Raw genomic sequence first — 27,820 nt, 5'->3', positions numbered from 1 at the left:
GGGTAAGAGTGGTCTTTAATCTGTTGAGTACATGTACAGTAGCTGTCCAAGATTTACTTTCTGCAGTGACATAGCTCATCCTTGTAAATGGCCTTAAACATGCAAACTGCCTTGTCACACCTCTGCACCAGATGTTTCTGCATTTGTGTATTTGGTGCAGGAGCATCTCATGGGGTGTCAGCAACTCTTGTATGTTGTGCTTTGTGCATCTGCTCCTACACCTTCTACCTTACTAATTATCTTTGTTATCACAAATAAGAAACTACAGGGGGCAAGTGAAGCAGTTAACCAAGCCATGTCAGCTGGGGGTATTATCAAGATAATCAGCTCAACTCTCAAGTTACACAAAAAGCTGGTTTCCATCATCCACTTCTACAACTAGAAGAGAATGGAAGTGTTAAGAAGAGATGGAAGAAGCTGGCAGTCAATATTTAAGAAGAGCCTATGCATAAGACCCTTCTCCCTGTTCCACAAACACACCAAATGCTTCCCCATCTTTTCTCATTCTTTCCCATACCACCAAAATTAATGATTGATGAAAATTACCTGTTGCAGAGAATTCTTCCTCCTTCTCGTCCTCCTATGAGCTCATTTTCCATGTATTGCCATTTTCACAAAGCTTTAACAATGAGGAACTGCCAGCTTGGTGAAGAGTTTGGTTTTGGGTTTTTTTTAAATGATCATTGTTTAATGTGTTAGTAGAGCTTTGGCTGTCAGAGGCTGGCACTGTATCCTTCATCAACAAACAGCAGGCAAGTTGGCAAACTAGAAAGGATGATATATGTTAACAAGCTCTACAACACTTTTGCATGAATAGAGCATGTCACAGACAGATCCAGAGATGCATCCACACTGGTTTAAAATGAATTTCACACAAAGCCCAGGAGGCTTTAAGACACTTTATTATTAGAATTTCTGAATTAATGTTGGTCACAAAAATGTGCAAGATCTCACCTACTGTAATTTATACATTTCATATGTGACTTACCAGAACAATTAAAGCCTAAAAGGAGTTTACCAAAGCACAGATGAAAGACATACCCAAAGTTTCTGTAGACACCACAAGAAATACAGTTTAAAACAAGAAAAGCAAGAATAAGATTTGAGTGGAAAAACCAGCAAGAAAAACACTTATCTACCCTGTTCAGAAGCAGTATTAATATACTTATACTTGGCCTTCTTTTGTTAAATCTAATTAGAAGAAAAAAAAACCCACACTCAAACAAACTACCCAATACAGAGAAGTTGTGTCAGCCCAAGAGGAGTCTGTGAATCAAGAAAAACATGTCACTGATTATCTTCCAGTTATTTAACAGGAATATCCAATTTATACATTACAAAAGGAAACTTGTAAAGGAGATGTCATTGATAAGATCAGTAGGGAACTTGGCATTTGTGTCTGACATGGAGTAATTAAGTCACCCTTTAGGCTTTTTATTACAGACACTACAGAAATGTGCTAAGAACTGAGATATTCCAACAGTTACCCAAAAACAAGACTGGACTTAATATAAGAGCTGATAATAGTGCAAACTGCCAAAATTTAGAAAGTAACATTAAAACAACTTGGTGACTTCTATATTGTTTTATGCAAAGCAACTACTAGGTACTAGGTACTCTGCATAGAAGCATTCAGGCACAGAGAGAGCAACTCTCCCAAACACTTCCTCCTTGGAATTAGCAGCTCTCCAGCACAAGACTTCTACTCAAATACAAAGAAAATAAGTCCACCTCTCAGTTTCTTACGATCATACAAATGTTAAAATATTGTGATGCAAAAGAATTAAGTGAAGCCAAGAAATGAGAGAGTATAACATTAGAATGCCTGTGGAAGTTCCAAGCAACTTAAGAGCAGCAACAGTTTCATTGTTGACCCCAAATTCTCAGCCTAGTTTCTAAATTTCTAAGTTCATGACCTAAAAAAAGAATTAAAGAAATAGATAAAAATGCCTGACACCCACCTCACATTCAGTAAGTTCCAAAATTAAATATCTCCTAGCAGTATGCTGTACTACACTTGCCAGTCTTACATTATATTTCCAGGTCACCAACAAATCCATTCACCCTGAAGCAGGGATAGCATGACAGCAGTTTAAGAGGCAAGGCTTACAAGCTGAATCCAACTCAGATGACAATTTATCGAGTCTCCACAACTACACAATGTTCACCACTTCAGCTCTGCTTATACTCCATTAATTGCTGCAACCAAAGCTGTGGAAGAATCCCATGACATTTTATAGCCACCAACTTGACTGTCCAAAAGTCCAAAATAGTTTCTGGCACTAGACTGTCAAATCTGGACACCTTGTTACTCTTTGGTGTGAACATTCAGTTGCAGACACGTGCAACAGACTGAATTAAACTGGATAAAAACAAGCAAGGAATTCTTGTAGGTTATACAGAAAACTAAGGGATTAAAGAAAAGTAAATAAATAAGGAAAGAAAAGACAAGGAAGAAAAACAAAGAGCAGCAGTAATGGTACCAGGCAAGCAGCACAGACCACAAGTGTGACAGTAAAGGATTCGGGCATTTCTTTACGAAAGAGCTGTGCTCCTCTGCACTTCTTTGAGTAAAAACTACTATTAAAATCACTGATTTTTATTATTAACACAACTCCAACAGCTAGAACTTCCATCATATATTGAATTCACAGAATGGCATTGGGTCATAAAAGAAATACAGAATATGGTCTTTACCAAATAAATCTTGCAATGGTCTGCTTACAAAGGAATGAACAGCATTTTGATGAAAGAGTATCCACCATTTGTTTCTTTAATTCTTTAATCAACCAGCAACAAGGTGTACATTGTAGCAGTGGATTATAGTTATTTTCTCCTGGGTCACTGAAGACAAGATATAGCAACAAGAACAAACTATGAAATTTATGCAGTGACCTTAAATCTTGATACTTAGATTATCTTGGGTGCAATGACACCGTGCATGCAGGACAACCAGGGGAATCAGGCCCAGTCAGCAGGGGTTCATGACAGGCAGGTCCTGCTTGACCGGCCTCACCTCTTCCTATGACAGGCTGACTCACCTGGTGGATGAGGAAAAGGCTGTGGGTGTTGTTTACCTGGACTTCAGACAAAGCCTTTGACACTGTTTCCCCAGTTCTCTTGGAAGCACTGCCTGCTCATGGGTGCACTCTTCACTGGGTAAAAAACTGTCTGGATGGCCGACTCCAGAGAGTGATGGGGAATGGAGTCACATGCAGCTGAAGGCTGATCACTAGTGGTGTTCCCTGGGGATCAGTTTTGGGGCAGGTCCTATTTAATATCTTTGTGACTGATCCGGATGAAAAGATTGAGTGCACCCTCAGTTTGCAGACTAAACTGAGTAGGGTGGCAGTGTCAATCTGCTGGAAGGTAGGAAGGTTCTGCAGAGGCATCTGGACAGGCTGGAGCAATGGGCCAATGGTGTGAGGTTCAATAAGGCAAAGTGCCAGGTGGGCCCTGCACTTGTGTCACAACAACTCCACACAGCGCTCCAGGCTGGGGGCAGAGTGGCTGGAAAGTGGCCCAGAGAAAAAGAACCTGGGGGTGCTGGTCAACAGTGGCTGAACATGAGCCCAGGAGGCCAAAAAAGGCCAATGGCATCCTGGCCTGTATCAAAAACGGTGTGGCCAGTGGGACTAGGGCAGTGATTGTCACCTGTACTCAGCACTGGTGAGGCTGCGCCGAGCAATCCTGTGCTCACTTTTGGGCCCCTCACTTCAAGAAGGGCATCGAGATGCTGGAGCGAGTTCAGAGAAGGGCAACAAAGCTAGTGAAGGGTATGGAGCACAAATCCTATGAGGAGCACTTGAGGGAGCTGGAGTTGTTTAGCCTGAAGAAAAGGAGGCTCAGGGATGACCTTATCACTCTCTACACAACCCCTGGAAAGGAGGTTGTAGCCAGGTGGGGGTCAGTCTTTTCTCCCAGGCAACCAGGGATAGGGGAAACAGCCTCAAGTTGCACAGGGGAGGCCCAAGTCAGGTAACAGGAACAATTTCTTCACTGAAAGAGTGGTTAAACATTGGAACAGGCTCCCCAGGGACGTGGTGGAGTCACTGTCCTGGAAAGTGTTCAAAAAAGCGAACGGATGTGGCACTTTGCGGTATCTTGCAATATGGATTAGTGGGCATGGTGGGATTCACTCAAAGGCTGGACTTGATGATCTTGGACAGCTTTGCCAACCTTAATGATTCGATGATTATTTTGTACCTTCCTTTGAGCTGTTAAGAGGTCCCTGGCTATACAGAGATAAAGAATTCAACAGTCACCAAGCTTTAGGATGCACCCTAAATAAATAAAAAAAAAAAAAAAAAGCACACAAAAAACCCCACACACACAAAGGAAAAAAAAAACCAAAACAAACAAAAAAAACCCCTTTGAACTTGCTTTTAAGTTATTCCAAGTGGTTTTGGGACATATTGGCTATTATGTATCAATTATGACTGGTAACTGGAAAAAAACATAGGGCATGAGGAAAAAAGGTTGCAGGAAGGTTCCTTTATTTCATTTAGAAATTTCAGTAATGATTTGACTTATCTGACTCAGCTATAGCCCCATCTTTGAAGCTCCCTATGTTGAAGATTCTAAACCAAGAGTGTCAAATACAGAGAAACTGAAAACTGCCATCATCTAATTCCTGCACCTTAACACAAAAATGTAATTTTTCAAATCTTAATTTGCCAAGGGATTGCTAACCTGTTCTCCTCTACTTTTTTCTTCACATACACAAACGTTAGCCAAACCTTGATCCCATAGGAGTTGAAAAACCGAGAAGTACGTTTTTAATGGCCCAGAAAATGTAATAACTGAAGTGTCAAATGCTCTAGGAGTCTAATAATCTTTTCTCTTTGAACAAAAAAAATCATCTAAAAGAGTTGGAAAAAACATACCAGTTTCATTTGGGATTAAAAACAAACATTGTAATTAGTTAACACATTATTGTCCAATCAAGGTTTCCTTTGAAGAGGTAGAGGAATTTTCCATTTTCTGGCAGGCACAGTTTTCAAGAGGATACAACTTTCTAGCATGATACATCCACAACCCCTCACCATCTCCGTTACAATTCCACTTAGCTGTTTAATACCAGTGACATAAGACTGCCAATCCACTCTTCCGTTCCACCTTCGTGTTTGAATACAATCTCCATTCTGGAGCCTACAGGATAAACTGTGTTCTCCCCTGTACCTGCAGATGAGTGTGATCATTATCCCTTGAAAATTTACCCCTGATAACTTTTTGCCCAACACTTTCAGTTACATCTCTTGTAAAGTTTATTAGAGTTCTGAAAAACCACTTAACTTGTATCAGTGCTCAGTTGTTATGTATGATCTTAACTCAAAAGTGAAAACTATTGAAGTACAAAAGTTCTTACAGCTGTTGTTAATATTCTAACTCAATACCTCACCTGAATGCTAATCAACAGCAAACATCAAGGAAGGCTACAAGCATTTTGTAGTCAAAAAAGGGCACTGCTGGAAAAAAAAACAAAATTAAACACAGCTTCTTTTAACTTACCTTAAAAAGGAGAAGATTTCAAGTTTTAAATGTGTTACCCCCAAAGCAGCCTAAACTTGTTAATCCTGCCTCTAAAGAAAACACTCTGACCTTCAGTACTGAAGGAACTCAAAAAAAGATTAATACCTAATTCTTCAACATGGCATTTAAATTGCAGACATCAGAGATAATGAACCAAGGCAAAGGGGATTGCCGGATTTGGGATTACAGTAGAGATCAAGTCGGGTTAAAGCTGTGACAGCACTCTGACATTGTTGTTCATTGCAAGTATGCAGAGTAGGTGTCAAAATTCCCTTTGCCACATTTAAAACAGAAAGTCTTATTAAAAAAAAACAATCTTTATTTTGGATATACTTATTCCATTTGCTCACGAGAAAACAAGTGATAATTCTTTAGAAGATTCTTCCCTCTAACATGTACGCCAGGTTCTACCACATCCACCTCAGGAGGCAAGAAAGACTGCACAAGCCTTAGGAAAAGCCTGCAGTTTACTCCTTAGTCACCATCTAATCCAGTCATGCCTCTGCTCAAGCTCTGTCAGTCATTTTAAGGGAAACCACTTGTCCCCTGGCTGGCAGTTGGCCAGTCACTTCTGCTATGCTTTATTTAAATCCTTCACTGTCCACGGGGCTCCTCCAATGTGAGATATTAATGGCTTAAGGCCATCACAGTCAAGTAACTATTCTAGGATATCATAGGGAAGCCCTAAACCAATGAAGCAAGAAGCAAACCTGAAACCAGAGATGGGTACTGATGCCAAAGACTCGACCAGACAGGAAAACTAAAGGAATCAAGGCTATAATTATAAGAGGATTCATCCTTTATCTTCAATACACTGTTTGGCTTTATTAATATTAAAGGAAACACAGACATAAAACCAATTTCAAGTATAATATTTTATTCAAATAGAATAGCCCCAGTCAATTAAATTTTTAATTTTTTGAATTTCAAGTGTTCAGGACTGAAAAGCAATCCATAAAGTTTGTCCAGTTACAGCAGGGATTTTATAGTTTATATTCATATACATAAATGCCATAGCTTTTCCTATCTGAATTCACAACCGCTGAGTTTTCAGCAAAAATCCAAACTTGCATGATCTTGAAGGTATGATAAAATATTTGGTTTGATATACAGACACACAACACTATTTACTTAGCAGCAGACAAACAAAAGGTGTCTCCCAGAAAAAAAAAATTGTCATCCAAGACAGAATAAGACATACAGATCCAGTAGAAACACCAAAGAAAGCAGTTTGCCAAGCTGCTTAAGAAGAAAGTACGATCAAAGATAAAAACAGTTTTACTGCAAAGTCTTTTTCCTATCTTTGGAGGACAGAAGAAGCCAAGTCAAAGCATACACTGATAATACCATTCATAGATACGTATCTATCCCCACAAACAACCTCACACAAGTTTGAGGAAGACATAATAAAAACCAAAATAACGAGATGACTTTAAACTTAACTCAATAGTTACCTCTGTAATAGGTGTGACTATTCACATTTTCTGTTCTATTTTATGATCTCCCTAATAGAGCTTGCAGTATGTCAGGTAGACAAGAGTAAATAAACAGTGCCAGAGACAAACACAGTGAGTTTTTAAAACGAGGTGAGGCAGAGAATTGATTGTGCCACATACAGAAAACTAACAAATTAATCTTATTTGAAGGAGAAAAGCAAAATCTCATGTGTACGAGAAACCACAAGCTCTCATACAAAACAATAAGAGCTCTCACTGCAAAAACTTGCATAAACACAGCAATCTGTAAATAAAACTTCAGAGAAAAGCAGTGACAGGAACAGAAGTGTTAACTTTATGAGCTAAGGTACAATTCACAATTTTGCTTTTGGCGGTTCCCAGCTGCTACTCTTTAGAGGCAACAACCCAGCCTGCTTATGCAATCACTTCAGAGCTGCATTTCTAAAGCTTGCATCACTCTCCAAAATTCTCAGAACCCTGTAATTTTAAGTGCATAAATGAATAATGAACTCTCCAAAAGCCAAGGAAAGGAGTTTCCCAGGAAGATTCTGAAGTAACTCAGCCTTTAGCAGGGGAACAATAAAGTTCTGCCACCACTAAATCACAGTAAGTTCTGATGTAATCAAGAGTTCACATTGGGAAGTCTTTGGGGTAAGACAGGTTGCTCCTCCATTGCCTCTGGAGGAGTCACAAAATATTTACAAGGTACTAATTTATCTGTTCCACTTATGTTAATGTATTGCACAAGCCTCTTCACTGGAGTTTATTCAACTCCTGGAGCTAAGGAGGAGGCAACAGCAGCTTTCTTCTCAACTTTAAAGATAACTGCAATTAAGTTTCTAAATCAATCCACCCCATGACTGTGCTGTTACATGGACTAACCCCACTCCAGTGAAAATGAAATCAGGCTGTCCAGAAAATTTGTAATCTAAGTACACAGAAAGGTAGAAAATACAAAAGACTGCAAGGGAACAGACATATCAATGACAAATTACAAAAAAATACCCCACAAACCTGAAACAAACAAAAAACAACCACAAATCTTTATGCATAACAAAAGTAGCATTGAAGAGTTTTAGAGTATTTCAAAGAAGGCAACTTGGTAAGTATGTAGTGCAAAAGCTTGTCTGAAGAGTATGGGAGAAAGCATAAAAAGTGACTGAAGTTTGTAACAAGTGACTAAGGTGTCATGGGATTATCACAGTTAAGGGTGAACATCTTAATGACAAAGAAATTACATCAACTTACAGTTAACAGGATATTAAAGAGAAACAAAAAACAAAGCATATACACTGATCTTGTTCTTTGGGACACTGATGGACATAAACTGGATATCAGACACTTATGGTCTTCTCCAATTTAATCACTTCATTAATAAGAAGGAATTTTTTTTCCCTTCAATGGTGAATATGAACACAGAAAATCCAAACAACTGCACACAGTAAATTGTGTCACACTCCTGTGAAAGAACAACAATTTCAGATTTGGAAAGTAAAATAACACAGAACAAAGGAAATAAAACTTCACTCAAAACATTAACACTAAGTATGCAAGCATCACTGAGAACCTGGAGGGACTACAAAGTTGCACAGTTTTCACCAGGAATTAAAATGGATCATACTCAAGCTATTATTTAGCATCTCATACTCTGTCAAATGAAGAAAGATAAAACTACCCAAAAGACTCAAAACATTCATTATGCAGGTAAAATATTTAGTAGGTAATTAAAGCTCTTTCAGCTTCTGCTTTTCTCTGCAACAATTTGGAAATAAAACAGATTTTCCCCAGAAAACAGACAATGCTCCAAACACTTCAACACAAAGCAATAGAAGAGTGGTCCATCCAACAAAACAGAATTAATCACTGGCTGACCTACATATAAATAGAAACAGAAAAGTTACTTTACAAGAAGACATTAAATGACCTAAAGCTATATTGAAATATAATTTGCTATCTATAGACACACTCTCATGAGGCTGCCTTCAATTAGGCCAATTTAATTCTCTGTACTTCCAGGTACTATAAAACCAAAAAGAACTAGGGAGCTTCAGCAAACAGCTCTCCAGAACAATCCCAGTAAAAACTCTGCCAAGTTAACTGGTATTCAATATCCCTGCAAAATTAACAGAAATAGTTAAAGAATTATATTCTCTGTAATATTTCCAGTCAAGCACTCCTGCTGCTGGATCGATGAGGAGTGTAAAACACAGGCTTTCTTTTCTCTCTTTAGTCATTTGTGGAAACTGGTCACTTAAAGGTACAGTACTTGTTACTATGCTTGCAAACTTAAACTTATTTTTTGAGTAGTCTTCAAAAAGCTAAAAGCAAGTGCTATCAACATCTGTAGAATCAAAAACTACCTCTTTAAAATACGATTTGTGACACTCCAAATAAAAGGAATGAGTAAAGCTTAGGACAGCACAGTCTTTTGAAGTTTCTGAACTTCCTGAATTTGCTTGTACCAATAAGATCACACGTAACACTGAAAGCCTGAACTCTATAGGCAAGAAAAAAACCCAATCATTATATTAGTTTCCTCCTCCTACTCTTCTGCAACGCTGTGAGCATTACAAAGGAGTAAGAGAACTTCTCTTTGAAGAGGGTTTTCCAAAATGCAGAAAAGGAGCTACAGCAGTCACAGAACCCCAAGTGAAGAAAACAAATCCCCTTCCTAATTTCCGCAAGAAATGGCCACAGATTCTTGTGCCTCATCAGATGTATCTCACATCTGTATCAGGCTGAGACAAACATAAAAGATGAGAACGTACACGGAAATAAAATGGACCATATTATCCTCCAACAGCAGCCAACAAACGCATTAATTAATGTATTTGCTCCTCATGTAGTTCATAAAGGTCCCTTGCCACAAACTGTTAACCAAGTTGAGCAAGCAAAGATCACTAACAGGTAGAAAGTAAGTTTAGATGGCTTCATATTTTAGGGGGTTTAGACACAGCAGATTCACTGCAAGTGGTATCTGTAGAGAGGAAAGAAAACAGCAAAGATACATTAACAGATTATGCTGCAACATATAACAGTACTATGCTCCTTAGTGTAAAAGACTACACTGCAGTTGAATATAATTTCCTGTTCAAGAAGCAGGTTGGAAACAGTCAAGAACAACATGACCTGTACATCTTTCTCTACCAATTGATTATCCTAAGTTTTTAGGTTTTACCAGTGTATTCAGTAACGTGTTAAGTGTAAAGGGTAAGGCTTTGGGAACAGTTGCAGATGTATTTTAAATGAATCTGAGAAGGCCTGGAGGAAAAAGAAAGACAATGCAGCTCTACTGCACACAACAGTTTACTAACAGTTTTATTAAAACACCCTTGAGCAGGGAAGTTTAAGTGCCAATTCAGAAAGTACCAGCAGTTCACACAGGCTCTACCACAAGGGCTTAAAACAGGAAAGTCACATAGGCCAGCACACAGTACTGCACAAACAGGCTGCAGAAATAGGTGCTGTTGCCAGCCCTTCTTCCCATGTAACAAACTTATAAACAGTTCAGTATCACTTAGTGTGAAAAAGGGAAATATGAGTTTGAAAGGAGGTGAGTGTTCTAAGCCTGCACAACAAGAGGGGAGAAAGGGGAAACAGCACAGTAAAAAAGATCACCAAGTAGGCAAAGTGTCATTCAGGATCCATCACAAAAGAGGTTGAAGAACATTGTGAAGAGTTGTGAAAATGACACGTTATCCCAAAACAGAAAAGACAGTTCAAAAATGGGATTTGATTTCACAAACTGACAAGAACAGAAAACAATCAAGGTGTCAAAGATGCAGAACTGGGAAAGATGTGCAAATCAAAGGAAGAAGCAGACTGTACTGAAGGGGAATTATTGCACAGATACTGAATTTGAAAAATAGAGATTATTTGTACTCTGGTATTCTTAACCATAGTTAACACTAATCTTAGTTATTTTCTTTGTTTTGTTTTTTTACTAAAGGAAAATAACTTAATCAGAACTTATTGGTGCCACCTATTAAACTGAGACATTTTAACAAACTCAGGTTTAGTTTATGCCATTCAAGGATTCATGAAGAATTCAGAAAAGAATAAAGATGAGCCATATGGTTTGAAAACAGGCCCTACCAAAACTCTGATACAATACAGAGGGATCAAAACCACTGTAATTACAATATTAAGAATTTTACACAACATTAAACAGGTCTTCTGGGCATTACCAGCTTCTATTCTAAGTGAACACTTAATTGCCAACACTCTAGAACTTCAGAAAAATTAGCAATTGGTTTTCTGAAAAAAGATGCATTGCAAATTTCCAACGTCTTCTAATTATCACAGACTTCCCAATGAAAGGAAAGCAAAATGAAATACAGTAAAACATAAAAAATACCACAATGCTTTCAATTAAGGTTTTCACTGCTATGGAGTATTCCAAAACCTCGAAAGAGTTTTCTTTATATAACCTGTGTCATGGAGAAACTACTGACTTATCATAATGCTGAGATGATGTCCATTCAGGAGTTGGTTATATAAAGTAATATTCAAATGTTATTTAAAAGATAGAATATTTTAGGTAAAGTTCTTCAGGGCAGGAACTGACTTGTTTCTTGTATTTATATACAGGAATGTAAATACTGAGTATCAAATAGAGACATCTGTCACTTTGTTACAAGCTAATAAAAGGGTACTCAAAAGATTAAATTAGAATTCCAACCTAGTTTCAGTAGCTTATAAACAATCATGTCAAATGTTTGAAGAATTATCTAAAATCTCATTACCAAAATACTGCCAACATCTGTAAGTGAAAGGTTCGTAGCACTTGCTAAAGAAAAGATCCCTTCATCCTGACAGAAGTCAAAGCTCATTAATTGCTGTAACTGGCAATACAACCAGAAACAGCTGTTCCTGAAGAGTTGTAAATTTTTTAAAGTCATAAATGTACATAAAAGCAAGCATAAAAGTACACACAATGCAGCATTAGAAAAATTACTACTACTTATATGGTCTGCAGGTCCCAAAATAAGTCAAGCAGATGCACCCCTGCAGAGCACCAGTGACTTCCAGCAATAATTCCCAGTTGCTCCCAATCAAGACTCCAGTCCAAGGCACAATACAAGTAAGTGCATCCAACCCCCCAAAGACCGCCCCAACTGTGCATGTAAACACAACCTGCCCTCTGAACCACAGGCCGTCATCTTTCTGCTACTCCTCATCTCATCTCCTCATATGCCATACTTTCCAAAAGGTACTGTTTGCAAACCTTAAAGGCAGCAGATAATAAATGTGCATACATCTGTACACCAGTAATACGAACTGCGAACCAAAGAACGCTTCTGATTTTAAAACAAGAGTTTTAACAGCTCTTTGGGGAACACTGGGTAACGTGGATGGACTTCACACACACTGCACAGAAGCTGAGCAACAGCTCTTAGAAAGAAGCCAAGATAAAACCTCTGCTAAACCCCGTGCACACTCTCTCCCTCAAAACAATTTTCCTGGAATCTTCAGATGCTCTGCCCCCTGCTACAGAGCAGTGAAGTATTACTACATCATGCAATGCCTAAATCCTAAATCACCATCTTCTCCTTCCACTCAGTTTTAGTCCCTTTTACTCATATGACTTTTTGTTTTCTCACCATGAAGGGACATTTTGTCACCTTCTAACTCACTGTTCCATTTTTTTCAAGGCCTCTCAAAAGAGAATTTTTCAGAACTGACCTTTGGCAAACTCAGCTGCACCAACACTAGAGGTGCACTCTAATATCCAAGACTACAAACTTACTAACCTATCATATTTTACAAATTACATGTATTATTAATCTGATTTTTCAATGCACTGTCTGAAATTTAAAAAAAAAAAGTGGTACCTAATGCAAACGCTTTAATCTTATTACTAAAATGAACAAACTGTTTTGAATAAAATGTTTCAGGAAAACTAACACTGTTTTTATAAGGATCACTGAAAAAGTTTAAGAATAAGTAAAGAACAGATATTATGCTCGACACCCCTATGAAGAACAGTGATTAGAGTACCAAGATAGCCTATTTAAGCCAAATATAAAAATCAATTCTATTTATTCATATAGCATTTTTATTATTGCTGTTTAGAAGTTCTTCTATTTATCATGGGGTTTTTTCCTAGACTTGTTAGCAGATCCACATTCAATAAAGCTTTAATCTAAAAAAATCTGTGAAGTGACACTTCAGCATTACCAACAAAATTGACCCATGACTGCTCAGATACCAAGGTGCTAAGCCTGTTAGCAGTGGCTCAATACTAAATTAAACTTCCCCAAGGGAACATCTTACACATACAGCACTGAAAAGCTGTTCATGCCTGCCGAGTACATGAGTTCTCCTTCACAAGTTCAGGGCTGAAATCATATCCATGAAGTTCAATTGAAAAAAAAAAAAAAAGAACCTGAAAACAACTCCTTTTAAAGTCCTCTCTGCAAGTCATAGGATCATTGACCAGAGGGAATTCAAGTGACTTCTTTCAACTTCAGTGATGCTATTCAGAACCTACATTCAGCAGTGAAACAACAGTTTTTTTGGTTTTTACCACCTATCCCAAAAAACCAAAACACCTGAAAACATACACAGAGGGCTACTCACAGGGTGACGACAGAAAAGAGGTAGAAAAATAGTCTTGTGGCTTCTAGATGCTGAAAATAAAGGGTAAAAAACTTCCATATTTGTCACAAATATACTGGAGGAAGAAAAAGTTCCACAGCATTTAAAAATGATCCAAGGATTATATTCTTGTGAGAATCACAGCCAAATCTATTTTTCCAGTAGCTCAGTGTCTTCCTTGGCTTTCATTTCTGGGCTTCCTATCTGTTATCCCATTCCTTCCTCTCCTGCCCCTCCCAAATTCTGACAGAATTTCATCAATAAATGCCTTAACACATTTTTTTTTTTTTTAAATTTCTACTTTACGTAACTTAGACAATGTTATAAAGTGTTGTGGACTTCAAGCTGGCTGAATAAGCACAGTATCAGCTTACTGGGGGAGTTCCTGTTCTTTGCCTTAAGTTTGCCTAAAAACGTTCATCAACACAGACTTTGCAAATATTCACCAACTGGCACAACCTGTTTACAGCTCAGAAGCCAAGATTTTTACTGGCAGTTCAGGAGAAACGTTGTCCTTTAATCCACAGCATTTAAAGGGTTTCCTGGACTTCTTTAATGCAGTTAAGGATTATTTATATCCTGAGGGATTCTTCCTTTATTGTGGAAGGGAGTATCAATAGCAGGGCCAAGTGACTGTCAAGTTACAAGTGAGTCAGATATAGTCTCCAGCATGTTTTGCAGCATCAACAACCTGAATTGCCTGTGGCTGTGGTAGGTACAATCTAGCAGCAATATACAAAAAGTGGTCTTTCTGTTTGTGGAAAAAGCCTAATGAAGTACAGCTACCAAACCCAAACTTTCAAGCTACACAAAATGTTAAGATTAAAAAGAATGGACACTCCAAAAATCACCTCACTTGAAAGACATGGGGTTTATTCTTAGACACACCTGAAACTTAACAAACCAAACCAAACAAACAAAAAAAACCAACTCTGAATAGGAAGACAAGCCATAGTTTAAGCTTAACCCTGGTTAAAGTCACCTCAGTATTACTAAGGAAATACAGTATTTCACACAGTGACCAAAATAATATAGCTACATTATACATCAGGCAGAACATATTGCTTCTAGTCCTGTATTTCCCCAGAATACCTGAACTGGTACACGGAAAGATCTGTCTGTTCCAGATTAAAAGACCTTGGTTCGTGTCCAAGTCTTTCCCACTTCACTCAGCACATTAAGGCAATCTCTGCAGCCGATCTTTCTGACACTGCTGGTGTCAAGATTACTTTAGGCTACTGACATAGAAGAAACAGTAGCTTTTATGGGACATTAAAGGCCCATTTCCAGGTCTAATCTCTAAAGGAAGTTGCTTTAAGTGGCAAACACGGTGTTACAAAGCTGTTGGAAGAAGGTAGTGTGTGACCAAGCTTTTAATGGTTGCACACCATCCCATGCCCCAAGCCCAATGGACAATACACAGCTCAAGACCTCAAAATTTGTAGCAGTTAATTTGATTCAGACATATTTCTTTTCAGAGCTACAAACACATCATCCATTTCCAGTATCACATCCTAATGTTAGCTTCTAAACAATAAAAGGGACCCTGGGTAAGTTATTACCCTGCCATGACCTCAATCCTTTTTCATGTGCAGAACAGGGACAATATTTACCAGCTCACAAGAGCACAGCAAGATACGTTCTTACAGACTTTGGGAAAGAAAGAACATGTTTAAGTAATTTATATAATCAAGTCAGCCAATAAAATTCTTACTGTTTCCAGGAGTTCCAACTTTTTTATATTTTAATTACCATTGGCCTGCAAGTCAAACAACATGCCTATTTTCTAATGGCATCCTACTCAGAGGTTCCAACTGCGTGACCTTTAAGCACAAACACTTTTCATTCCTCTTTTGATGTAGATCCATGTCTTTCATCATTCCTTCCCCATCACTTCAGTCTTTACTCCCCCATCCTCACAGTGCTTGCTCCTCCAGAAGCAGAGGAGTTTGATCGTGACAAGGACATTGCACAGTAGCACCTTCCCTGTTTCTGCTGATTCTGGCAAAGAAACAACATGTAGGAAGCACGGGAACAGCCAGCTCCCTTTGCCCCCATGGTCTTTCTGTAGGGAATACAAAGGAATAAACAAGCTCAGGAAAATAGAAAATATATAGTCCAGAAGAGGAGAAGGATGGAAAATTGGGAAATGTGTCACTAAATGAACTGGCTACCAGTGAACAAAGAACAGCACAATGCATTTTTTCTCCCAATTACAAGTTCACAAATGGTATTCCACAGAGCAGGGAGAACAGGCTTGGGAGGGAAGAGGAAAGGCAAGGAAATTAAGAGAAAATTGCTTTCAAGAAGTCATATATTAGCTCAAATCACAAAAAATATTTTTCTATGAATACAATTTTCTGTCACCATTTCACGTAATTAAACCAAAGTCATAAGAATTTCATGCTCAACTACCATTCAGACTTAACACGTTTTAGGAGAGGGTACAATTTTCTTTAGTGAAACACAGCTAAACACAGGCAGTAAAAAAGGGGAAGGAAAGCAAAATAATTCTTTTAACTAGAAGGGAAATCATAGCAATGTTGAAAAAACCTTATGCAAGTGTAATTTATGAATTACAGTAGGAGAACACTATTAAGCACACCTACAATTAAAAAAAGCTATTCCTTCTGTAACACTGCCAGGTGAGCACTGATTCAACAGCCAGCTACAGGAAAGCTGCAAGGTCTTCATTGCTGGATTCAACCTTTTGTAGGTCTTTCTGACACAAAAGATGGAAATGGTGGTTCCTCAGGACAAGAGAGACACAGATCTGGAGCGGGTCCAACAGAGGCTACAAAGAATTAAGGGACTGAGTGTCTTTCTTACGAGGAAAGGTTGAGGAAACTGGGCCTGTTCAGCCTCTAGAAGAGATGACTGAGAGGAGACCTCACTAATGTGTATCAGTATCTCAAGGGAGGGTTTCAGAGGATGGTCCAGGCTCTGCTCAGTGGTGCCAAGCAACAGGACAGAAGGCAAAGGGCAGAAACTGATGCACAGGAAGTTCCACTTGAATATGAGGAAGAACTCCTGTCCTGTGAGGGTGACTGAGTACTGGAACAGGTTGTCCAGAGAGGGTGTGGAGCCTCCCTCACTGAAGATATTCCAGAACCATCTGAATGACCCTGCTTGAGCAGGGAAGTTGAACCAGATGACCCACTGTGTTCCCTTACAACTTGACTGTGAGGAGGCAGAAGCAGACGAAGAAATGGTTTGGCACAAAATGCCCATTTCTGCCTCATCTTGCTTCCTCAGGAATACCAGAATTACTGAATCTACCTTTTTTGGCACTGATTGACAGAAGACAGTCCCATCTCCTTTAAGATATGAATAAAACCCACAATTTAGACATTATTAATCTCACTCCCTTAAAGTTTCCCTTTCATTGCTAAGCCAGATGCATTCGTTAGATGATGAACACACTGAAGTTTCTGAGGTATGCCCACCACAAACCATTCTCCCTTCAACTACTCAATTTTTATTCCTCCCTATTGTTAAATAGTTTAATCATATAAAACCAGAATTCTACTTCTACCACAGAAATGGTGAAAAAAATAGAATTACTTTTAAAAAGTCTCTCTCCTTCTGCATCAACAGGCCCTATCTTCCTTTTTAGATCACATTGTTAAGGAAACTTGCATATTCAAATTGGCCTCTGAGAATCACTTCCAAAATAAAATCTTCCATTAAACTACCTGGCTTAAATAAGCCTGCAAAAAACTTCACACTTGCACATGAACCTCACAGTTTGAACCCTAGACCATTTATTCCACCTGTGGCAGAAGCCCATCAGTGGGCTGGAAGACAGACCCTGTGAGTGCCTTTCAGTTCCTGCCAGCTGTTACAAGACTGAACTGACTATCCAGATATTTGTCATGATAGCAGTGAAATTATGATTTCGTGACGGAATAACCAGTTTTTTGTTCAGCTAAGAATCAAAGTACTTAATAACCTCCCTGCTAAATAGCAAACAATTATTTAAGATGGTCTTCCGGGGTTCTTTTTCTTTGTTTTATTGCAAAAAAAAAAATGGTTTGGTGGTTCTTGACTCCAGTAATTTAGGAACAGTGTTAAATCAGTTCTGGCTGGAGAAAATTCACCAGAGGCACTACTGCTCAAGTGAAGTGAGTCAAAACAAGGGAATAGTGTAGCTAAGATGGGTGCACTGTGTAATATGTTTGTGGTGATTCCTGTAGAATTCTGTGGCTTCTGTACTACAACTGTAAAGTTCAAGAGCTGGATATGAACCAGAACACAGACCATCCCAAGAAAACACAATTTATCTATCCAAAACTAAGATTGTTTAATATCTTCTGTCTGTGCTGTTTACCTTTTCCTAGAAAACACTACTCAAAGGAAAAACTTGCTAAGTCAACTCTGACAAAAATAGCTTATCAACATTACTTCTGGCATTATGTAATGGACTCATCATCGTATGCTCTGACAGATTATTTTAGAACTGGCTATACCAAAGCATCCAGAACTACATTCTTTGACTCACTAGATGTTTTTATCTTAAGCCACCTACTATGAACACAACAATACATTCACCTTTTTTTTTACCATAACTGTCAGATCTCTGGTCCTGTAAGAACACAGAAGAAATGTTGCTCCAAGCTGTGAAAAACAAATTACTCTGTTCTAATAACACAAAGGTTTAAGCAAGATGTACTCTGTCATTAAAACTGAACTCTTTCAGTGAAAACATCCACTGAGTAATGACAATGGCAACTGAAATGAAACGTTGGGAGTGTTTTTGTTAAAATGTTTAGTCAGTTTTCAGATCACAAGGCACCTAAGATCAGGTGTTACCCAAACCAGTGTAGTGATACAACCACAGGGAAAAATCTGCCAGCGTTGTTATGCTTCTGTGAGAAAACAAGCACATTTACTGGTAGAGATAATATCCAGCACACCTTTTTTTCACAGTATCTGCATTTCCACATTGCAATGGATCATACACAAATACTATTCATGAAGTAACAAAGTAATAATCAACATTATACCACCAAAAAATGACAGGATGGAGGGAAAAACTAATCAAAGGTAATCGTACCTGAAAGTTAAGTTCATTACAAGTCATTAACACACACACGGGCATCACGATTAAACAACATTTTCCTTCTTTTTGTGTATGTTAGTCTCTCTCATCAGGCAAGTCTTTGGGAACAAAATTTTCACAGAAGTCCCAGCTACTGGCAGGAGGAGCACAACTGTTCTATGGGAGATGATCACTGTCCATGATGATCTATACGCTCACAGTAATTAGCAGTATTGCAACCATGGCCTAAATTATAATAATTTCTTTTTCTTTTTAAGTCTCAGCTTTATTAATACCTTGTTCTTAAAATACAAGCGTTTTTTAATCATGGTCTTAATGCACTCCCAACTGGAACGAAACCTTTACACATTTCAAAACATCTCTCTGAATGCACATCTAACAAATATTAAAGCGTACACAAATAAACAGCCTGAGCACATGGCGCATTAGTTTCTGCCACAACTTTAATTTTTAAAGGAAACTCTGCAATGCCCCGCTTAAAAACAAAAGGAAACCCATTTTTGACCCCCAGGCCCTGCGAGGTCTAATGTGAAATGTGATGAACAGCTGGTCTTGCTGTGAAAGGGTTAAGAACGAAAAAAATTTAAACCGCTTGCACTTCTCCAGCTGTAAAACCAAAATATTGCCAGGGTCTTCCTGCAGCCAGGGCACCGGATAATTTAGGCTAAAACAAATGTTTATTAAAAAAAAAAAAAAAAGGGCGTTGATTTCTTGGCAGCGGCGAAAAGCAGGAGACAACCCCTAGTGTCGACGTAAAATACTACAGGACTCCATACTGTATCTCCGGGTTAAATTTTACGGCAGTAAAAAGGGAAATTTAAACCGTCATGATCGAAAAAACAGAGCGACTGTCCCACTCGCACACCTGGACACACGGCATACCTCACCTCAAACCATCCCGTTTGGAAGCGCCAGCTCCCAGCACCATCCCCGTTAAAGAGCACATCACCCAGCCCGTGGGCTACGTGCATTCACAGCTTTGCGGGCCCTGCACACCAACAGCACAGCGCTGCTGCTGCACCGGGGGCGGGGGGGGAGAACCCCGCGGAGCTGCCAAACAACCCCCGCACGGCACCGGGGTTTCGTTTTCCAAACAGCTCCCGGTGCATCTGGAGAGCGGACGAGGTGCAGCCCCCCGGTGGTGGGGGGGGGGAGAACGCGAACCCCCCGGGGTGCCGGGGAAGGGAAGGGCCGAGCCCCAGCGCTGCCGGGGCGGCGGACGCAGGAGGCGGGGAAGGCTGCGGGGCTCCGTGGGCGGCGGGGGGAAGCGGGGGCAAGCGGGGGCCGCGCCCGCCCCCGGGGAGCGCCGGGAGGGAGGGAGGGGAGCCCGGCGAGGAGGACGTGGCCGGCCCGGGGGCGGGAGGAGCCGGGTCAGGGGCAGGGCAGCGCCGGGGCCGCGGGGGTGGGGGGCCCGCCCGGCCCGGTCTGGAATATTCCGGCGGGGCGAGAGCGGGGGAGGTGGGAAGAGCGAGCGAGGGAGGGAGGGAGGGGGGAAGCGAGAGGAGGGTCCCTCACCATGGCGGCGGGTGGGCGTCAGGCGTCTTCCCCCGCTGATGAATCCGCCGAGCCCCGGCCCTCGCTGTGCGTCGTCCGGCGTCGCCGGCGCCGTTGCCGCTCCCCGGTCCCGCTCCTCCGATCCCGCTGGCGGCCCCGCTCCCCGCTCCCAAATCCCGGCACTGCGGCAGAGGCTCCGCTGACCCGCGCACGGAGCGAGCGAGGGAGGGACGGAGGGAGGGAGGGAGGCAGGGAGAGAGGGAGGGGGCGCGAGCGGCGCTGGCGCGGGGCGGCGGGGGCGGGGCCTCCCACATCCGGGCACTCCGCCGCGTCGGGGCGGGGCCGGGCCGTGACGTCACCGCGAGGGAAGGGGGGAGGTTGGGGGGGGCAAAATGGCGGAGGGGGGGGTAACGGCGGAATCGTCGCATCATCAGTGTTGCAGGAGACCTTTAAGGTCGTCGAGTCCAACCGTGAACCCAGTACCGCTGCCGACTGCTGTAACCCATAAATCACTGTAGTCCCTAAATCACTCAACCCCTAAAACGCATCACCCAGCGCCAGATCCAGATGTCTCTTAAACACCCCGCAGGGATGGTGACTTCACCACCTCCCTGGGGCAATCTGTGCCAATGCCTGGCCACCCCGAACACTGAAAAATTGTTTTTCTGATAACTAATCTGAATCTATCTAATCTGAATTTCTAATGTCTAATCTGTCTGGCTTCTCTCAGCCTGGGGCCGTGTCCTCTGGTCCTCTCACTGCAGGCATGGTGGAAGAGACCGGCCCCCACCTCACTACAACCCCTTTTCAGTCTGTTGTATGAAGTCCCTCCTGAGCCTCCTCTTCTTCTCCAGGCTAAACAAACCCGTCTCCCTCAGCTGCTCTTCATAAGAGTGCAAGGAAAAGGCATTTTGAGGGACTGCTCTGCTGCCGGCAGATCCTCTTTACAAGGCCTTGTGTGTTGAGTGTTGCTACAGAAAAAAAAAAAAAAAAACCTGAGTTTTTTTGGTTTGTTTTGGTTTGTTTTTTCGGTGTTTTGGTTTTTGTTTTTTATTTGGGTTTTTTTTTGCTACTAACCCAGAACTGATTCTGGGTGATAATATATACTTTGGTTTTTTCTGTATGATTTCACAAATGATCGATCGTGTGACAATTTCCGGTCCTGGGTCAGGTCAGCTGCAACTGTGTGGCCACAGCAAAGGCATGAAAAGTCTTGAAAAGCCCCAAGGATGGGGATTCCTAAGTATGAACAAAGGAGCAGAGAATAAACCTCTGAATAGTAAGGCTGAAACACCTTAATAAACCTGAGGTTTATTGCTCTACTACAGCTACTGCTGTTAACAACAGTCACATTTGCTCCTTCGGGCCTCTTCCCGGGGAAAGGCTCCTGAAAGCTGCCAGAGCTGTCCTTGTTCTCCCACACACCCTCTGCTTAGGCTGGTCCCCCTCAGCCATAAGCTGTATATATATTTATGTCACATATATATATGTACTTTTATAAGCTGTGCTGCCGGAGCCCTTGCTTCTTAAGCTTTCTTCCTCGTGTGACTTCTGCTTTCTGCAAAAGGGGAAAAAAAAAATCTTGGCAGGGAGAAAGCTCAGCACAAGCACAAGGAGCCTTTGGAAATGTAGCTTTGAGAGGTGCCTGCTCTCCCTGTGTCCTGGCTGTTATTTTCCTTAGGTTTTTAATGTTATATTGCAAGACGCTATCCAGGCTTGAAGCTGTTAAGTAAAGAATCGCAGAATCACAGAATATTTAGGGTTGGAAGGGACCTCTGGAGATCATCTAGTCCAACCCCCATACTTAACAGATTTTTAGAGTACTGTGTTTCAGTACTGTTAATAGTTAATTATACAAAACTAAAGGAGTTGTGCAGGGATGAGATAATTCTTAGAAGTGTATGCATGTATCTTTGTGGTTTCATGACAGTAGTTAGTGCTTTGTACCTTGGACAGTCTAAAAAATAAAGCAACTGATACAGCTGAATGCAAACTCAGATTAAAGATGTAGTCTTAGTAACCCCTTTGAGGTAAGATTTAGGGCAATGCAACTGCTTGCATAAGTAAGGCTGACCCTCGGGGAGTGATCTCTATATATTATGAAGTTTTAAGTAGGCCAAATGACGCCTTTAAAAACCTCTGTGAAGGATAAAATAAAATAGTGAATAAAGATGGATTGATTTCACATTCCCTTTGCTGTTTTTCCCTTTCTGTGCTCTCTCTGCTGAATGTGTTTATTTTGGAGCACCATGACACAGCGCATAACACTGTGACAAATGAAGTGGTGATGTGAAAATAATAATTACATATAAAATATTGTTGTGTTAAAACTGCCAAAAAGAAGATTTGGTACCATGTTGATGTTGTTTTTCAGGCATTTGCTATTTGGCTTCCAACAGCTAGACACTTTGCCAGGAAAATTCAAATTAATTCTGCCAGCTTCAAGGTGAATAACGAGATAATTTGTGGGGGAAGGGAAGACTGGATTATTGCTTTAAAACCAGGCTAATTTTTTTGGACCATAGCTGAGAGCATGAGCTTGTCAGTCTAAAATGGTAATTTCCTCTCCCTTCAGCTCCTTCTGGAAAAGGAACTGCCTTGTCACTGTTGCCCTATTTGTGGGAGTCTGAGCTGATCTAAGATTAGCAAAGGTTACCTTAAGAGTTCATGGAGGAACCTGAAATCTTGAAATCGAATGCTGATGCACAACTGCTAAGATGAATAGGGAATATCCCATATGGATGGCTGCTCAGGAACCTGGATAAATGAAGGGTGACCGTGGAGTTCAAGAACAGATCAGAAGTTGTTCTCATCTGAAAGATTGAAGCAAAGCACAGCAATAAACGAGCAGTTCTTAGAAATTGTTAATGACTGACGAATGTTCTGTTCCCAAACTGATGCACAGCAAGGAGGGGGGAGGCTTGAACAGGAAGAACCAAGCGTGGATCAGGGAGACTGCACAGAAAACTCTGGCAAAAATAAGTACATGAAGAAGGTGGTGATTAGTGAAACTGAATGGTTTCGTACAGGGAAAAAACAAAACAAACACTGAAAAATAAGTGTAAGCTTTAAGTTAATAACAAATCAGCAAAATAGGCCTTTCCAGTAAGGACCTGGGCCTGGCCACAGTGACAGGTTATACATCAGAAAATAGTCTGATCCAGGGAAGGAATTTTCTGCCTGTTTTATTAACAGATACAGATGGCTAGGATGTCTCTTCTTTTTGGGGAAAAAAAATCTAGTTGATAAGATATCTAGGAATAAAATATTCCTAGATTTCGCTGAAAGCTTGTACTAAAACTGGCTATTCTCTAGCCAAAAAACAATAACTTAAGATCTCCAAAAGAAAAAGAAATTCTGATGTAAAATGGTCTTGCTGCTTACATCTCTGTCATTGCAGCTGTGTCTCGCAGCTGTAAACCTGGAGTAAAATCAGCTAAGTTGTGTGCAGCTACAATTTCTATTGCATAATGTAATAAGAATAAAATAAACAGAAATGAAGAATATAATACCTTAATTTTTACCTTTTTGTGTTCCAAGTAGAGAAAGCTGAGAACACGTGAAAACACATTTTTTATCTTTTAGTGCTGTTATGTCACTGCTGGTAGTTTTGAACCTCTAGATGCAGTACAAGGATGAGCTAATTTGGTTTTAATTCCCTTTTCTGTTGAGTGAATGTGCCCAAGTTGCTTTTCTTTTATATCTGACTTCTAAAGAAGTTAAAAATGAAAGATGAAATTTGTTAGTAGGTAAGAGTCTACAGAAAACCATGACTTCCATTTAATACTTTGCATTATATTATCTGTATTTCTAATATTTTTGCAAATATGGATATGTGAATGGTTTTTTTAGAGTAAGTTTCAGACAACACTGTGTTTTGTCACTTTCTGGTATTAGTAAAGCTCACCTGCAGCGTAGTTACAACCATTGCAACTAGGATCATAACATCATGGAATTGTTTGAGTTGGAAGGGACCTTAAAGGCCACCTAGACCAATCCCCTTGCCATGAGCATAGACACCTTTAACCACATCAGATTGCTCAGGGCCCTGTCCAATCTGACCTTGAACGTTTCCAGGGATGGGGTATCCACCACCTCTCTGGGCAAGCCGTTCCAGCATTTTACCACTCTCACTCTATAGAACTTCTGTATCTCCTCGTAATTGGAAGCTGATTTAGCTGCAGATAAATAAATATGTAAACCCTGTACCTGTTTGGGATCTTCAGTGTTATTAACCATAATGATGTGCTTCACCTAAGGTATGGGACACAGCCTGCTTATGTGTCTGGGTTCCAGCTACAGTTCTTTTCATAGCATTTGTCTTTGAAAGTGCTATTTGTGAAGCCTTAACTGTCTCTAAGTTTTTTTTAATATAACGTGTCTTTGATCCCCCAAGTGTATCCTGCTTTGTCTTGCCTTGTGCTGGTCTTCATATAAACATCCCTTACTCACAAACCTTGCTGGATGCAGTTTGTATGAAGCATTCACCTCTCTGTTAACCCAGGGTGAGGGCTGCTGCCTAATTAAATAATCTTCTGTCCTGACCCTTAACAGACTGTAAGCAGCTTTTCCCAGCAAGGCAGGTAAATTCCTGGGACAGTGCAACAAAGCTCAAAAATACACGATTTCTAAGCACATGTGTGTGTTCATATGTGTTCCAGTAGTGCTTTCTAAAAATAAACAAACTCTTATTCTTCTGTAATTCTGTAAAAGGAAGAAAGGAAAGCAACCCCTTATGAGCTGGCTTTGAGGGAAAGTGTTTTCAGTTAGAGTGGGCAAGGGAAACTGTACTTTATCAGCAAAAGAGGAAGCCTTTTAAGATAGAAATGAAAATTGTCCTTTCTCAGGATGTTTGAATTGCCCTATTAGTGCAGGTCCTGAACTCTTAATGTCTGTAAAACCTATTGATTCCATATTGATTCGTCTTGTTTCATTTGTAATAACAGGTAGAATAATAAGCAATTCTAAAGATACAATACTGACTAGAACTGACAAACGGTTGGAAACATAATGTGCATCTCATTGTATCTCTCTTACTCCTATATCTGTCTTTTCATTTGAAAGAAATCAAAGGGACTCTGTCCTTATTTTTTGCATATCTGTGAGAGCATATATAAATTGCCAAGACCTGGGAGGAGAGGGAGATGATACTTTTCATATCCAGTAAGGCACAGCTGAAAAAACTGGTCTAATGAAAGACCAGAGTAAAGCTGTGGGTCACAGAAGCCTTGTGAAGCTGTAGGTTAATAGGGTGAGTTTTAGTTACCCTGGCTCGTTTTGCATCACTGTGAGATGCTGGATTTCAAATTGCTAGAGCAGGTGAAGATGTACAGTTGCCTCTAGGTTAGGTGCATTTACTGAGAGAATGGTTGTAAATGCTTCTGATCTGTGGATCTTGCTGACCAAGGTGATGTGAATTAAATGACCTGATTGTAGGGTTGTTTCTTCTCAGCTCTCAGTGGTAGCTAATAGCCCCCAAGGACTTGAAGCCACAAATTGAAAATCATTGCAAGGAACTTTTTGGTTTTTTCTTAACTGTGTTATGAAGAGTGGCCTTCTGATTTCCTAGACTTACTGCCAGCCCTGGCTAAGACAAACTGGGGATAAAAATCTTTTCTGTGTCTTTGACCCTGTGCCTATAATCATCACTTTATCAGATAGCTCTCTGCAGAACAAATGTATGGAATCAATTTGCAAGAAAGATTGAGACTAAAAGGTTGCCTTTTTTTTTTTTTTGTTGAGACTGCTGTTTGCATAATAATTTCATGTAGTCATCTCATTTGCCTAGCAGTTCATAAGATTTCCTGGTGGCATCCAGCTGCAGGTTGGTATAATTGGCTGCTTTTTTTCGGAAGACATCTGTTCTGGGGAGCTGTTATGGGCTGACTGCTCAAAGACCTTGCAACAACTGGAGGCAAGTGTTGTACAAGTATAGTGTTTGATTTTTTCACCGATATGTTTCTCTACCAGCCTTGCAAAGGCTTATTTATTTTGCTTAACTCTGCTAGAGATCAACACGTATTGGTCTGATTTGTGAAGTTCTTATCTTCCTGCAGTAACTGATTAAGGCTGTAGAGATTGGCCTGCCCAGGCTGTTAATGAGCTATTAATGTATGTAACTCCAATCTTGTGGAAACAATCTCTGGAATTACTGTTTTATCACTGGTCATGTGTTGGCTGACTGGTTCAGTCTTGGGCCAGTACAAATTCTGAAGGTGATGACTCAGGCAGCAAACTAGAGTGATAATTTAATGGTGAAACAACAGTCTGAATGGAAACAATGCCAAAAGGCCTTAATTTATTCATTCTTTTCCTTGTGGCAGAGAGAAAAGTGAGTAATTGCTTGATTGCTGATCCCCTAACAGTTTGAGTTGGGGACAGATTTTGAATACCTGACTCTTTCTAAACTAATCAAAATAGATGTTGTTGTCATGTGGAGTACCTTTTAGCATATCAGTATGTATTATAAGGAGCTAATTAGTGTGAGGTTCTGTGTCTATTAACCCCTTTTGTTGCCATGGAAGAGAAAAATAATTGCATTAACAAATGCTGTCTGTGGTATGTTAAATTGCATCCGTCTTAGCTGCGCATTTTTCCATACACTTTGACTGCTATGATCTTGGTGCTCATGTAATCTGTTTTGATTTGCAGTGCACGGATCAGTATGAAAAATTAAGTAGCTTGCTAGAGCTTTCTTTCAAGGAAAACATGATGCAGCATGACCATATGTATTCCTGTAGATATTTAAGGACCCCTGGGCTGAGGCAATGATACAGCACTGAGGTAGTCACTGTGCATCTGGGATTCTCCACTCTGTGCCTCAGCTCCATGCAGGCTCTTGGGAGGACTGTGAGGTTTGTCATTTGAATTTGAAAAATAGGAGGGAGTATAACCCTGTATGCCAACTAAGTCTGTTCACCACAGGATAGGATTTTTTTTTTCCTAGGGGAATTCAGAAGAGTATCTAAGAACTTCTAAGGAACTAATTGGGTGCTAATACAAAATACTACCTGTGTTTTTATAGCTGTGGCAGGTTTTACTACTTTAGACATGGCAAAACTATTTTTGGTGATATTCTTTTCTCAAGGTGTAAAGTACCTCATCTGTCAACTGCGCCTGTCTGTCAGTGATTGCACCAACATTGGATTCTGCCTTTTTCCTACCATGGCAGTCCTCAGGTATTCTGGATGTGTGGCACAGGACTAGAAAATCACCTCAGCTCTTTAGTGGTGGGTGAAGTTTCAGTAGAAGAGTGAAGTTATGCTCACACTGCTGGATCGGGATTCCATGATTTGTCCACATAAAGCAGGTTCAGGTCCTGAATCACAAGTGTTTGAGCTTCCTAGGTTTTATTCTTTCATCCCAATGCCAGAAGGGATAGATTCTGTCACTGAATGTTTTGCACTTGTGGTTATGGTTAGCCAAGGAATCATAAATAGGTTTAGCCTCCTGATCCTTCTCTTCCTTAGAGAAAGAGCAGGTAACATACTGCAAATTTTTTTGCATGTGTGGAGTCGCTAGACCTGCTGGGAGCTCTTGCTTGGCACAGAGGTTAGGGAATCCCTAACAGGAATTATAATCTGGCTGGATTTGCTGTTAATATGTGTTAATCTGAAGATTTTGAGTGATTTAAGTCTTTGGGCCTTCACGTTGCAGAAAACTGTCTAATTAAAAG

The 27,820-nt window shown here is 40.3% G+C and overlaps 1 protein-coding gene and 1 long non-coding RNA gene across 3 annotated transcripts in view; one reads left to right on the top strand and one right to left on the bottom strand.

Annotated features, from left to right (window-relative positions):
• Nucleotides 1-20,473, bottom strand: part of PPP3R1 (protein phosphatase 3 regulatory subunit B, alpha) — a 39,623-nt gene extending 19,150 nt beyond the window's left edge. The window contains exon 1 of the mRNA XM_064647607.1: nt 20,167-20,473. Coding sequence (XP_064503677.1) covers nt 20,167-20,169 — 3 coding nt within the window. The 5' untranslated portion in view covers nt 20,170-20,473. The remainder of the gene's footprint in view (nt 1-20,166) is intronic.
• Nucleotides 20,474-20,538: 65 nt separating this feature from the next.
• LOC135410813 (uncharacterized) lies at nt 20,539-23,006 on the top strand. 2 transcript variants are annotated; one of them, XR_010428885.1, is made up of 3 exons: nt 20,539-21,424; nt 22,520-22,591; nt 22,721-23,006. It is a non-coding gene; the product is annotated as an uncharacterized LOC135410813 (long non-coding RNA). The 2 variants fall into 2 exon arrangements; XR_010428884.1 differs by having other exon boundaries at nt 20,539-22,591.
• The last annotated feature ends 4,814 nt before the right edge of the window (nt 23,007-27,820 follow it).

The sequence above is a fragment of the Pseudopipra pipra genome, chromosome 3, assembly GCF_036250125.1.
Source record: "Pseudopipra pipra isolate bDixPip1 chromosome 3, bDixPip1.hap1, whole genome shotgun sequence".
In the NCBI taxonomy this organism is placed as follows: domain Eukaryota; kingdom Metazoa; phylum Chordata; class Aves; order Passeriformes; family Pipridae; genus Pseudopipra; species Pseudopipra pipra.
Note: the sequence above shows the minus strand (reverse complement) of the source record. Positions and strands in the feature narration are given on the sequence as shown.